The sequence below is a fragment of the Cricetulus griseus genome, chromosome 2 (genome assembly GCF_003668045.3).
Source record: "Cricetulus griseus strain 17A/GY chromosome 2, alternate assembly CriGri-PICRH-1.0, whole genome shotgun sequence".
Classification (NCBI taxonomy): Eukaryota; Metazoa; Chordata; class Mammalia; order Rodentia; family Cricetidae; genus Cricetulus; species Cricetulus griseus.
The window spans coordinates 420396342-420409814 of NC_048595.1; the positions used below are offsets into that span (position 1 = coordinate 420396342).

A 13473-nucleotide genomic window follows, 5' to 3' on the forward strand; every position below is an offset into this window, starting at 1 on the left:
ATGCCTTAGTCCTCACTTTCTCTGAAATGTAAGTCTAGTGATGGTGCTTGGGAATTGGGTTAATTTTGTTGTTTTATAGAGGGAGGCACTCTCTATCAGGTCACATTTTTTAGCAATATTATAGATTGTATGTCAAATAGGATTTGAACTGCAAATTGTTGTTTCATTAGGATTTTGTCTCTCCCTCCAGATGAGGAACACACCACTGAACACACACCAAACCACCATGTGCCTCAGCCTCCACAAGCAGTATTCCCAGCATGCATCTGTGCAGCGGTCCTTCCCATTGTTCATTTAATGGAGGATGGAGAGGTTCGAGAAGATGGAGTGGCAGGTATTATCTGGCCAGCCAAACCATTCCCTTCTTACTTACCCTGCTCATCTGATGGGAAACAGCAGTTTTCTCTTAAACATACAACCTGTCTACCATATGCTAGATAGATGTTTAACATAACACGCTTGTGTTATCACTCTCTCTACCTCCTTCTCTTGCCACTTTTATTACCTTTACCAACAAATTTCATTAAAATAGGTTTCTGGGTTCATGAAAAATTTTTATGACCAGAAAATGGAATAGTACATATTTGACTATCAAGAAGTCAAATAGTGAGGCCGGGCATTGGTGGCGCATGCCTTTAATTCCAGCACTCGGGAGGCAGAGGCAGGCGGATCTCTGTGAGTTCGAGACCAGCCTGGTCTACAAGAGCTAGTTCCAGGACAGCCTCCAAAGTCACAGAGAAACCCTGTCTTGGAAAAAAAAAAAAAAAAAGAAGTCAAATAGTGGTTTTTTTTTCTGTCTTAGAAATCTTAGCTCTTAATTCAGTCACACCAAAGCCTTCATTCCTAATTCATTATCTTTCATGATATACCAGTAAAGATAAATCTGGAAGAAGAAATAATAAAACAGGATACATTTATAATGGATAAAATGTTAATATTCTTTTGCCTTTTTTCTTTTTAATCCCTTACTAGGGACTGAACCCAGGTCCCGCACACAACCAAGAGCTCTAACACTGAGATGTACCCTCAGTCCTCTCCTTCCTTTAAAAGAAATCAGAGTCCCATTAAGTTGCCCAGGCTTGCTTTAGACTCACTTATAGCTGAGGCTGGCCTTGAACTTGAAATTTTCTTGTCTCAGCATCCCCTGCCAAGTACCTGGAAGTACAAGCCTATGCTACCAGACTCACCTAAGGTTAATAGTCTTACAATTTTTAATATATGTACTGCAAGAAAGAACACAAGATTTATATTATTAATATGAAAACTCAATAGTTTTAGTCCCACTCCCAAATGAGCAAAACAGTCTCTGGGCCAACAGCATCCATGAAAAAAAACCAATTACATAAATAATACTATCTTACATTTTGTTTACAAAACTGCAAAATTTGTTTCAAATTGAAATATCCAAAGTTAGTGAAGAAACAAGAAAAATGTCATGCTGACACCTCATGGAAGAGGCCTAGTTTGGGACAAGCATTGGGAATGTTGTTTCTCAATATCCATAAAAGGCTGAAAACTACAAAGCCCTTTGGTATGGAGTTGGTTTTTTAGAATAAAAATTTGTAAAGGACCTTGTACATTATATGTCATATATGACAATGAGTCTTTGAAAATAATATAGCTGCCTAAGCACAGGATATCAATTCATCTTTTTGCCTCTGTGTGATAGTATTCTTAGCACTTTGGAAATCATAGTCAAGAAATTTAACTTAAAGAATGTTCTGTGTAATGCTAAGTAGAGTTTGAAACAGTATTTTCTATATGCAGCTTTGAAGTATATATATGTATGATTTTCATGAATATTGAAAGCAGGCCCAGTTAGCTTTCTATACTGATGAACTTAACAGTTTTTATTTTTCTCTCCAATTTTTTTCTGTATTTCCACATTTTAAACATCATATTGCTTTGTTGAAGCAATAAGATACTTTTCAATCTTATAAAGATATTTCAGAAAGCAGTTTTAACCTAGAAACCCCATCTCTGGATTGTGTATAGAACTCAATGGTAGAACCTTTCCCTTGCATATATGAACCCCTGTGTTCAGTCTCTAGCACCACGCACATAAGCATGAACACACACACACACACACACACACACACACACACACACACACACACATTTTAATTATTTAGAAAGATACTTAAAAATTAAAGCTTACAATTATATGTTTCTTATTCATAGCATTTATTTGTATAGCTCTTGATTTTAATTGGATGGTTAATTTATAAAACAAAAATTAATATTTATCAAAATACAGGCTGAATGATAAATCCATACAGCATCCTAAACTGTTAGCTTACACACCAGCAGAACTGAGAACCACTGTTCAAACTGAAGATCATGCATTGTTGACCCCTGTTCCTCTGCTTACTTCCCCAACACTCGTCCAGGCAACCTTATCCTAACCTTGTGTTATAATGGAGTAGCACTGTCCCCATACAATTATATATTTATTGCTAGGAATGTAATTACTGCTGATACAACTGTTTTATCTTGCTGAAATGGATACAGTTTAAAGTATCTGGATAATAAAACTTCATGTCTAGCTCATTAGTATTTTAGTCAAATCATATTTTAAACCTAGATCATGGCTTTAGAAATTATGAGAGAGATGGCTCAGCAGTTAAGAGCATTTGGTTTGATTCTGAACACTGACATCGTGGATCACAAGCATCTGTAACTGATTCCAAATGATCGCACACCCTCTTCTGATTTAATCTTTGCAGGCACCAGGCACACATGTAGTGCACATACATACATGAAGACAAAACACTCACATATATATAATAAATGAATCTGAAAAATGTTTAAATAAAATACAAATTAAATTTTGAAGTTGAATTTATACAAAATGCAATGAAATTTTACTTTAATTTAATGAAGACTTACATTGCCAACATTAGGTTGCTCTCCAAGGTGAAGACAAGTGCATATACTTGGAAAGACAGTGATTGCAAAGCAATGCCAGTGCCTAGAGACCAACTCACTCTTGTTTTCTTTTCCTTACACAGGAAAATATTCAATGAAAACAAAAACAACAGCTTTCCACTTTTCAATACAGAAAGATTTCAGAGGGCCATTTGTTTTCATATCATGACCACAGGAAGTTTATTGCATTTTACTCCTTAAAAATAATAGTTATTAATTATTTGAAAATTTCACACATGTGCACAATTTTAATCTTATGCATCCTTTTCTCTACCTCCCTCTAACTCACTCTGGGACCCACAAACCCTTCTCCTTCCCAGCTTGATGTTTTCTTTCTTTTTATTTTTTATGTGTATGGTTTTTGCCTGTATGTACATCTGTGCACCATATTCATGACTGGTGCCTGCAGAGACCAGAAGAGAGCATCAGATCTCTTGGAACTGGAGTCACAAATGGTTGTGTGGGTGCTGGGAATTGAACTCAGGTCCTCTTGAACAGCATCCAGTCCTCTTAGCCACTGAGCCATCCTTCTAGCAAGGATGCTTTCTTAGTAAATGTTATTATTAATAGCCCCTGGCATTCAGCTATTGCTGACCATGTGCAAATGATGTAGGACTATCCATTGAGGGAGAGGTGACTTGCTAATATTCACATTCCCAAAGAAAAATAACTCTCCCTACCTCTACAGCCATCAAATGCCAAAAGCTCCTGAGCTGAAAGTCCTGATTCAGGAGTCCCTCCCCTACCCACACAGCAGTTTTGACTGCCTTAGTCTTGCACAGGCAACCACACCTGCTAAGTGGATTTTTCACCAGCCATGTCACGTCCTGAAAACAGCATTGTACAGTAGTTCTAGCAGTCTTCTGGCTCTTAACGTTCCTTCTACTCACTCTTCCTCAATGTTCCTTGATCCCTGAATGGAAGGAGGGTCATATGGAACACCCATTGTATGGCTGGATGCTTCCAACCACTTATTCTCAGGACTTGGACCAATCATGAGTCTCTGTCTTAAGCAATTCTCACTGCAAAAAAAAAGTGGTTTTGGCCAAGGGTACAAGCAGCACAAATCTGTAGGTAAAATATAAGTATTGAGAAGGTAGTTTGGCAACATGACCATTTAGTAGAACACCAGTAGGTTCCACCTAGAACCCTAGTCATGGACTATTGACCAAATTACAGTACCAGTTGTGAAATCCCTCCTGTGGAGAGGCCTCAAATCTGCTCATAAGGGGTTAGTTTCCCCAATAACCATCATGCTACCATTAGGCCAATGTGTACAACTTGCCTTGCAGGTCAGCAGTTAGATTCCTGGAACTCTCATGATTGAAGAATATCAACTTCAGAAAAGCTTTGAAAACACAAAGAAAGGATTCGTTAAAGTTTAATAAATTGCTTGAAAATTTCTCCTTATGAACTTATGGTCACTTTCTTTTCTCTTCTAAAGTCAGTGCTGTAGCCCAGCAAGTCTTGTGGAATTGTCTAATTGAAGATCCATCAACGGTTCTTCGACATTTTCTGGAAAAATTGACCATCAGCAATAGACAAGTGAGTTGTGCTTCTTTGTCCATAGCTATGAGTATGAGTTCTGCTGAACACAAGCAAAGGACTTTATAGTTCTGCCATGTGATATTAGTGTACTCTCATGTGAAGCCAATAGGTGCCTTTTATGTAATAATGCACAATATTAACTTTTGCTAATGAAGTTGAATGCTCTCTGGTAATTGATTTTTCCATGTGTGGGAGTACATTGCTTAGTAACCCCAAAACTTGCAAGATTCTCGATATTTAAACAAAGATTAAATGATGTTTGAAGCTTCTAGGGTTGAATACATTTACGGAATTCTAGTTGTTTGGTAGCCAGGAAAGCTAGTGGAGTTATTCCAGTATGTTAGTGTTCTCCATCAACCAGAAAGCTAATTTACCAGAACACTGTCCCGACCTACATACAGGACATCAACCTGGGGCAAGAGAGTCAGGGATAGGGAATGGGGACAAGAGACACAGAAAGAACGACCACAAGACAGGATTCTGATCAAGTGGCAAACTTTACTTTTCTCAGGCTAGCTTATATAGTCAAGATATGGGGAAGGGCAAAATGAGTTGTTTGTGCACCAGGTGTTGGTATAGTCAGGATATTAGGAAGCCACAAAGAGGATGTTTGGCAGAGTAAAGAGTTTATGAGTAAGAGGTCCAGGAAGGGGTTGCTTAGGTGACTGAGCCTGTGGATGGAGGACTGGGTCAGGTTGTTTCTTTTCTTGAGCTGAGGTTCTAAGGAGCTGCTATGTAAAGGTTAACCATGTGGCCTGCCAAGCATGGCCTGGAATCTCATGCCCAGCCCTGAGATTTGGCTCCCAACAAAACACCTGTAAAGTGTCAAATAAAAATAGTTTTCCGGACACTAAGAAAATAAACTTGTGATTAAAAGTGATTTCTATTTTTATTATATTCACTGGAAGATTAAATTTGGTTTCTGGGAAGCAGGGTTAATTGCAGGCATTTCAATTTACCTTTCCTTAGCTTCACTTATCTCGTTGATTTGAAACCTAGGAAACCAAATTAGGAAATTCAATTAACCTAGTGTTCATATTAGTTTCTCAGATTAGGTCCTCTCCACATTCCTTTTGCATCAGGCAGCCATGACAAATACAACCAGCTAAGTACAAACTCTCCCATGATTTACCAGTGACATATAGACACAGTGCAAAGTTGTATTTTAAAATAAAATTGTCTACTGCTTGGTGATATTTAAATATTATTCATAAAAGTATTCTTGCTCATTTTAATAGTAAGAATCACATATAGTATCAGTATCTATGGATTGGTTTAAATTGGTGAACATAATTGAAATTAACTAATGGGCAAAAGCTAGGAAAATTCCCCTCTATTTTCAAGCAGTTAGTTTCTGACAGCATGGCTACTGATTGAGGGCCTGATGCATCTGCTCTTCTTCCAGGATGAGCTAATGTACATGCTGCGCAAACTTCTCTTAAATATTGGAGACTTTCCAGCTCAGACATCACACATCTTGTTCAACTACTTGGTGAGTCTCAGCAGCTAGTAGATTGGAATTGATTTCTGGTAGGAATCAGGAAGGTAGAGAAAGAGTCATGGAGATCCATCCCAATAAATTCTCAATAGTTGTGTAATTGAAGGAGGTTCCGCAGAAGTTTTCACCTTGAGTGTGGGGAAAGTCCTGACTGGCACAATCTTTCCATATAGTGGATCCCTAATAAATGTTCTTTTCTTTGTTCTGCTTTTAGCATTAGGCCACGCCCTATGTTGGATAGTTCATGTCATTTTTAGATTCCACACCACCTTCCCCCACTTTGCTATTAACACACACACACACACACACACACACACACACACACACACACACACACACACACTAGAAGGAAATTGTAAGTGTAGTTTTCCATAGCAGCTCCTATGCTTTATCATGCTCCAACAGCTTCTCTCTGGCCCCTCTCAGATTTATCTGTTGTTTCCTCACAGTCTTCCTCTTAAAACACAAATAAATATGCCTTCTCTTTGGAGACTGGGGCACATTAACTATTCTGAAATTATCCCTCAATCCAGGCAGTCAGGCAGACAGACAAATAAGTATCTTTGTTGACATTTTCTCCCTTTCTGTTATAACAAAAATAGTCATATGCATATGCATTTATGGCAGTGTGATAAACTTAGCCCACACTATAAATCTAGAAGTGTAGGTGATGTTTGTAATTCCTATATTGTGTCTATGACAAATTTGGTCTTCCTTCTCAGTGTCCACTTGTTGGCTAGCTCAGGAAAAAATTAATATCCAATCCACATGAAAACCAGCTTGACCAAGTTTTTCTGTTGTCTTTGCCTAACTAATGCCACTGGAAGTGCTAAGGGAAGTATTTGAGCAAAGACTACAAATGAAGGGATGATTTAATTTTAAAAAGAAAAGCCAAGAGCGTGGTAACTAGAGTGCATGAAGAACATGGCTCTGAGGTTGGCGTTCTTTTGGTCCAGGTGGGACTCATCATGTACTTTGTGAGGACCCCGTGTGAGTGGGGGATGGATGCCATCTCTGCCACACTGACCTTCCTGTGGGAAGTGGTTGGGTATGTGGAGGGCCTCTTCTTCAAGGACCTCAAGCAGACGATGAAGAAGGAGCAATGTGAAGTGAAGCTGCTGGTCACTGCTTCCATGCCAGGTATCCTATATAACTAATATATATGTAATATATAACACATATATATATATATATATATATATATATATATTATGTATTTTCCTCAAAGACTTGAGACTTTTTCATTCACAAGAGAGAGTTCTATAACATCTAGTATTGAATGCATTTAAAATTTTTTGTTTAGTACAGTCAGAAGAAATATAATAGCCCCTTCAAAAAGTCAGTGAGATGAAAATGAAGATATCTGAACAGAGTGCCAATGAATCAGCCCTTGAAGAGCAGCCAAGGTTAAAGATTTATTTAAGTCTATCGCAGAGTGCCAGCTGAACTGAAAGCCATTGTGAGTGAATTTTTGGCACTGCCATTTGAATGACATTGTTTGTACAGCAAGGACCCTGAGCCTTTGTAAGCTCAATGAGAGGAGGCTTTCTGAAAAGTTGGAAGAGGGGAAAAACAGGAAGTGGGAGAACTAGGAAAGAACACAATGTGTGTTGTCAGCTCTGGACACAGTTCCTCTGCTCTCAGCCCAGCCTGTCTGTCCTTGAGATGACGACTTTAACAATGCCTTATCCTTGTGCAGAGAGTATTAAAATGTAAGAGGATACATGTGTTGAAATGAAGAGAAAGGCTAAATTATGCAGAGATGAGAGCAGGTTCCAACATCAAAGAAGCCCAAGTTAAAATCAGCCCCGCCTTACAATCAGAATTAGCTGTGGAAAAATAAAATCATTTCTCTTGCTTTCTTTCCGTGTGTGTGTGATATACATGTAATTCCTAACTCACAATTATGATGAAAGCATTAGTTTCTGTACATTAAATACTTTTTTGAAAGGCCTGATTCATGATAATTATCCAACAGGTGATGAATAATTATGCATTTGTATGCTGTGTGGAGTATTCAAAAGAATATCAGAAAAATGTCATATGGTCACTCACATTCTTAAAAGCTTGGCTACATGGCTAGTTGGAAGTCAGCCTGGGTTAGGTATGACCCTACTGCCTGTTCCAAAAGCAAGCAAACTAACTTAAAAAGATAAGCTTATTGATACTATTTTAATGTCTTAAATGCAAACTTACATGAAAGACTATGTTCATAGTTATTTTAATTTTGGATAGGTACCAAAACCTTGGTAGTTCATGGTCAGAATGAATGTGACATTCCAACCCAGTTACCAGTCCATGAAGATACTCAGTTTGAAGCCCTGCTGAAGGTAGGGAAGTTTTTTTTCTTTCTTTTTTTTTTTTTTTTTTGACAGGCATAATTTTTTATGCATACCAATGGCCTCCTCAGTGAATATGTTTTAGAATTTTAATAAATGGCATTTTCTGAATTCAAGCTAACACATCCAATTCTTCACTCTCCAGAACCCCCTCTACTGTTGTACACTTATATAATTTCCACCACTTTTAACTGACATTTTAGCTCTGTGTTAAATCAGGAGAAATTGGGAAAATTCTGTCTCAAACAGCAGTGTTGCCTGTGGATGTTTTTCCCAACTCCCCCGAAAGCTGTGAATTCCGGTTTGGGAACATTTGGTGTTACTGTTTTAGGTTTTTTGCTGTGCCCTGGTTGTGCTCGCAGAGGTAAAAATTCTAGCTGTCAACTAATGTAATACCAAAAGCAATCTATACAGTACAGAAATCACTGGAGAGACAGGAAATATATCCCTTAGAATAAATCAGGCAGGCAAAGAATGAATGTTCTAGTGGTTAAAACAATCCCCCTCAAAAGAAGTGCACTTGGTTGCTACCACTACTTGTACCTACAAGGCTTTCGATGTAAAGTAATAAGTCTGCTAGGACAGCAATCACCACTCATCTGGAGTCTGCATCTTTAGTAATCTTACCTTGCTGGATAAGATTGGAACCCAGTTCTGGACCCTAATATAAGCAGGAGAGTGTAAGTGTGGCCATGACTCCTCTTTCAGACTTCTTCAAGATCTCCAGAGAACAGCGAAGTCTTTTGACTAGCAACCTCTTAACACCCCCCAAATGCACACTTGGATTGGGTGGTGGATATCAAGAATCAGACAGTGTGTCCTCTCCATGCATCACTACAGCCAGTGTATCATAAATCACAGCACCCCTCTAGGCAGTTCCTCTTCCATCGCTAGTGTCAGATTAGTTGGAGTATACACCTTATCTCCATGAAAAGCACTGGAGCCAGCCTGCAATAAGCACTGGATGAGTTATAGTTTGGCTTATTCTTGATGTCATTCTAATTATACTTTCCCTAATCTCATGCCAGGAAGTACCACTGTCCCTTCACAGTGTGTCACTCATCTGAATTAAAACTGTGCTACTTTGGATAGTGTAAGAATAGATGTTGACATTACCAGCCTTTACTATATTGCTTATAGATAAATGTATCACTGTATGTTCTCATGTCCCTAAGAGAATTGCTTTGTGTCTTTCTTGCATATTATCTATCTACCAGGTAATATTGTCTTGAGAAACATTTATAAAATTTGTTGCTATTGTTCTAGGAGTGTCTAGAGTTTTTCAACATCCCAGAATCCCAGTCAACACACTACTTCCTCATGGATAAACGATGGAATCTTATCCACTACAACAAGGTAAATATGCAGTCATGATGTCCATGATGACTTGTGTGGGAATCTCGACAAACCTTACCTCTGTGCAGCTTACTACTAGTAAGGCGTCACTGATTCAGTTTATTAGCATGGTCACTTGGCTCTTGGGCTTTGGACTAACTGATTTATCTTTCTACCCCTTAGTACCCTTATCAGTAAAGTGAAAGTGATTAATAGTATGTGTGCTGGGGTGGTTGTAATCACTGAAAGAGATAGGTCAGTTTGAGCACTTAACTACTCATCATAGTTGATATGGGTGAAAATTTTCATATTTTCATATTATACTGGCAGCTTTCCTCATTACTGTGACCAAATACCACACAGAAGTGAACTTGAGGGGAAGATTTATTTTGGCTTGCAGTTGAATACAATCCACTGAGGCCAGAAATGCACAGTGGCAGGAACTAGAAGGGCCCATCAGTCACATGGCATCTGCAGTCAGGAAGCCCAGAAAGAGTGCCTGTGCTCACCCACTTTCTCCATTTTCTTCAGTCTAGTGCCCAGCGCATGAGGTTAAGCTGACAGTGAAGACCAGCCATCCCATGTATACAGTAATGGCAACTGTGTGCCTGTTTGGAATTTTAGCTGTTTTGGCTTTTTTTCCCCTTACTTTAGACATGATGATGGTGACTTGATCTAATGAACAAAATGACACTTCAGGTGGTCCCCAGCATCTCTTTAAGTTAATCCTCTAATAGAGTATTGTGTCTCCTGACCTTGCGCCCAGTGCTGAAAATGGTACCCAGAGTGGGCAGAGTGAAGCTTTCTTGAGAAGGGGGTGGGTATTGCCTTCTTTAAGGATCTACGGATATGAGGAGTGTAAGGTAGCAAGAACAAAAACCGTTAGAAAATAAATGACTGTTTTGTCTGCCTGACTTTTGGATAAAGGGGAAGTGAAAATAAAAAGTAACTAGTGTTGCACTGGTTTTTCTCTCTGTGTGTAACCCACTGCAGACCTATGTTCGGGATATTTATCCTTTCCGGAGGTCCGTATCTCCACAGCTGAACCTTGTTCATATGCATCCGGAAAGGGGGCAGGAGCTCATTCAAAAGCAGGTGTTTAACCCTCTTCTTTTATTCTGGGTCATGATCTGGGGAGGGTAACCTGTACACACATTGCCAACCTTGAGAGTCTGCAATTCTATCATGATCCTCTCTTCAGATAATGGATAATAGATGACCTTGCTCAATAGGTTGACCCCTCAAATATGCAAGTTTTATAAACTGGATTCTAGTGCATAAGGTATTCAGAGAAACTCATATGAAACATATAATAGAAATGCTCTAACTTATTAGCTGGCTGGTTTCTTGGTGTGGGTTTTCATTTCATATTTTTTAAGATTTTATTTATTTATTATGTATACAACATTCTGCTTCCATGTATATCTGCACACCAGAAGAGGGCACCAGATCTCATTACAGATGGTTGTGAGCCACCATGTGGTTGCTGGGAATTGAACTCAGAACCTCTGGAAGAGCAGTCGGTGCTCTTAACCTCTGAGCCATCTTTTATGCAGTAGTATTATAAGAATACATAGATTCCATCTAGTGGTATATGACTACAACCCTGATACTGAGGAGGTAGAGGCAGATATGGTGTTCAAGCTCACCCTCGGCTACATATGAATTCAAGGCGAGCATGGATTCCATGAAACCCTTTCTCAAAAAAAAGAAGGGGTTGGGGATGGCTCAATAGGTAAAGTGCTTGCTGTGCAAGCATAAGGACATGAGTCTGATCCCCGACACACATAAAAAGCTAAGAGTGGTAGTGTATGTCTGTAACCCCAGTGTGGGGCGAGGGGAGGAAGGTGGAGCCACAGGGCTCTCTGGCCAGCTAGCCTAACTAAAATAGTGAGCTCTGGGCTCAATTTCAGATGTTGTCTCAAGAAATAAGGTTGACAGTGAAGACACACAAAGTTGACCTCTGGAAAGCACACCTGTACACACTCATGTACCACATGTGCACAAAGTATACATGGTATAGTTTTACAGTATTAACTTAAGCCAGGTGAAAAATAGGTCAAACTATGTAGCACCTCAAAAATAGCTTATTCCTAGATTCTATTTTGTCTTTTCTTAAAAAGACAAACCCAGAACTGCTGGGAAACAGCTTAAGGCATTTTTGGAGATGTAGTGGCAATTGTCACTGACTGCTGGCTCCCGTTAGAGAAAGGCATCTGTGTTATGACACACAGAGAGACACACATACAGCTCTGTGTAGTTAGACTCTCTTGACAATCCCTGATTTGTGCTTCTGTGGGCCACAGCATCCCTAAGCTCAAACAGCTTCAGGGACTGAGAGTCCATTAAACACTGTTTATTCTTTCTATGTGGTAAAAAAACACTCCTGTCTCTTCCTTCCCCCTTTCATTCAGTCGGACAGGTTTATTATTGAAGATCTTCAGTGTCTGCCCTCTGCAACTGTCAGCTTCCTAATTCTGTTCTTCATCTGCTCCTGCTAGGTGTTCACCAGGAAGCTGGAGGAAGTGGGGAGGGTGTTGTTTCTCATCTCTCTAACCCAGAAGATTCCCACAGCCCACAAGCAGTCCCATGTCTCCATGCTTCAGGAGGACCTTCTTCGGCTGCCCTCCTTCCCTCGGAGTGCAATTGATGCTGAGTTTTCTCTCTTCAGTGACCCTCAAGGTACTACAGGAAGAAAGCCATCCCTCTTGGCCTCTTTCTCACGCCTTTGTTTTGACCTGACCGCGCCCGATGCCAGTGGTTCTCAAACTTGACTGTACATCAGAGTCAATTGGAGGTTATGTTCAAACTCAGAATGCTGATGCCCATCCTCCACCTACCAGTTTCAGGGTGGATCCCACACTCACATGTCTAACACATTCCCAGAAGATGCTGGTGATGCTGATGCTGCCAGTCTAGCGCTGGCTTTGGAGACCAGCCCTGGTGACTGATGCAGCGGGTGAAGGAAGCAGGAAGATGATGTTTGAAGGGGACTCCTGCACAGTGGGGGGGGGGCCTCCTCCCAGATGCCTGATTCAGCACAAACTGCATCCAAATGCCTGTTTTTACAGAGAGATTTTGTTTTTTTATTAAGCAGGAAAGAAAAATTAAAGTGGTTGCATTCTAACTCTGGCAGAAAAGCAGCAACACATGACCTTGCAGGTGTCATTTTTAAGAGCAGAAAAAGAGAAAGAGGGGAGGTGTTAGAATGGGCTGGCATGAATGTAATGGTATTGGGGAGATAGAGGACCTGGGAGAAGGGAAAGGGGGCAGGGACATTTGTCCCAAGGGAACAAAGGACTGCCTATGGATAGAGAGGAGACAGACATTGGCCAATAGGAAAATAGCAGTTTATAAAGTTAAAATGGAGAACTCCAAACCGGGTGGTGGTAGCACACATCTTTAATCCTAGCACTCAGGAGGCAGAGGCAGGTGGATCTCAGTGAGTTTGAGATCAGCCTGGTCTACAAAGTGAGTTCCAGGACAGCCAGGACTATTACACAGAGAAACCCTGTTTCAAAAAACCAAAGCAGGGGGAAAAATTGGGAACTCCGTGTTAGGATGAGGTATTTAATTTTCATTGGGCATGTTAATTAGGGGAACCAAAGAGGGCTTTTGATTGCTGGACTTCAAATAGCTGGACCTTGGTAGTCACCCTCAGGAAGAGGAAGTGACGAAATAAGGGAATAGACCTTGATGGCTGGCTTCAGGAATGTAATCCTACATTTTTTAGCAAGGTAGAGGGAATGCGGGAGAAGGGTAAGGGTAAGGCCATGCTTCAGGGGGCTAGTGTCCCTTCAGTGTTACTGCAGGGGAGTCCCTTGA

The 13473-nt window shown here is 40.0% G+C and overlaps 1 protein-coding gene across 6 annotated transcripts in view; it reads left to right on the forward strand.

Annotated features, from left to right (window-relative positions):
* The window catches only part of Unc80 (unc-80 homolog, NALCN channel complex subunit), a 176704-nt gene that overhangs the window by 119817 nt on the left and 43414 nt on the right, over window positions 1–13473 (forward strand). For all 6 annotated transcript variants that reach the window (XM_035441010.1, XM_035441013.1, XM_035441011.1 and 3 more), the window contains 8 exons: window positions 191–334; window positions 4373–4473; window positions 5882–5968; window positions 6931–7114; window positions 8210–8304; window positions 9580–9669; window positions 10642–10743; window positions 12150–12330. In XM_035441010.1, coding sequence (XP_035296901.1) covers window positions 191–334; window positions 4373–4473; window positions 5882–5968; window positions 6931–7114; window positions 8210–8304; window positions 9580–9669; window positions 10642–10743; window positions 12150–12330 — 984 coding nt within the window. The remainder of the gene's footprint in view (window positions 1–190; window positions 335–4372; window positions 4474–5881; window positions 5969–6930; window positions 7115–8209; window positions 8305–9579; window positions 9670–10641; window positions 10744–12149; window positions 12331–13473) is intronic.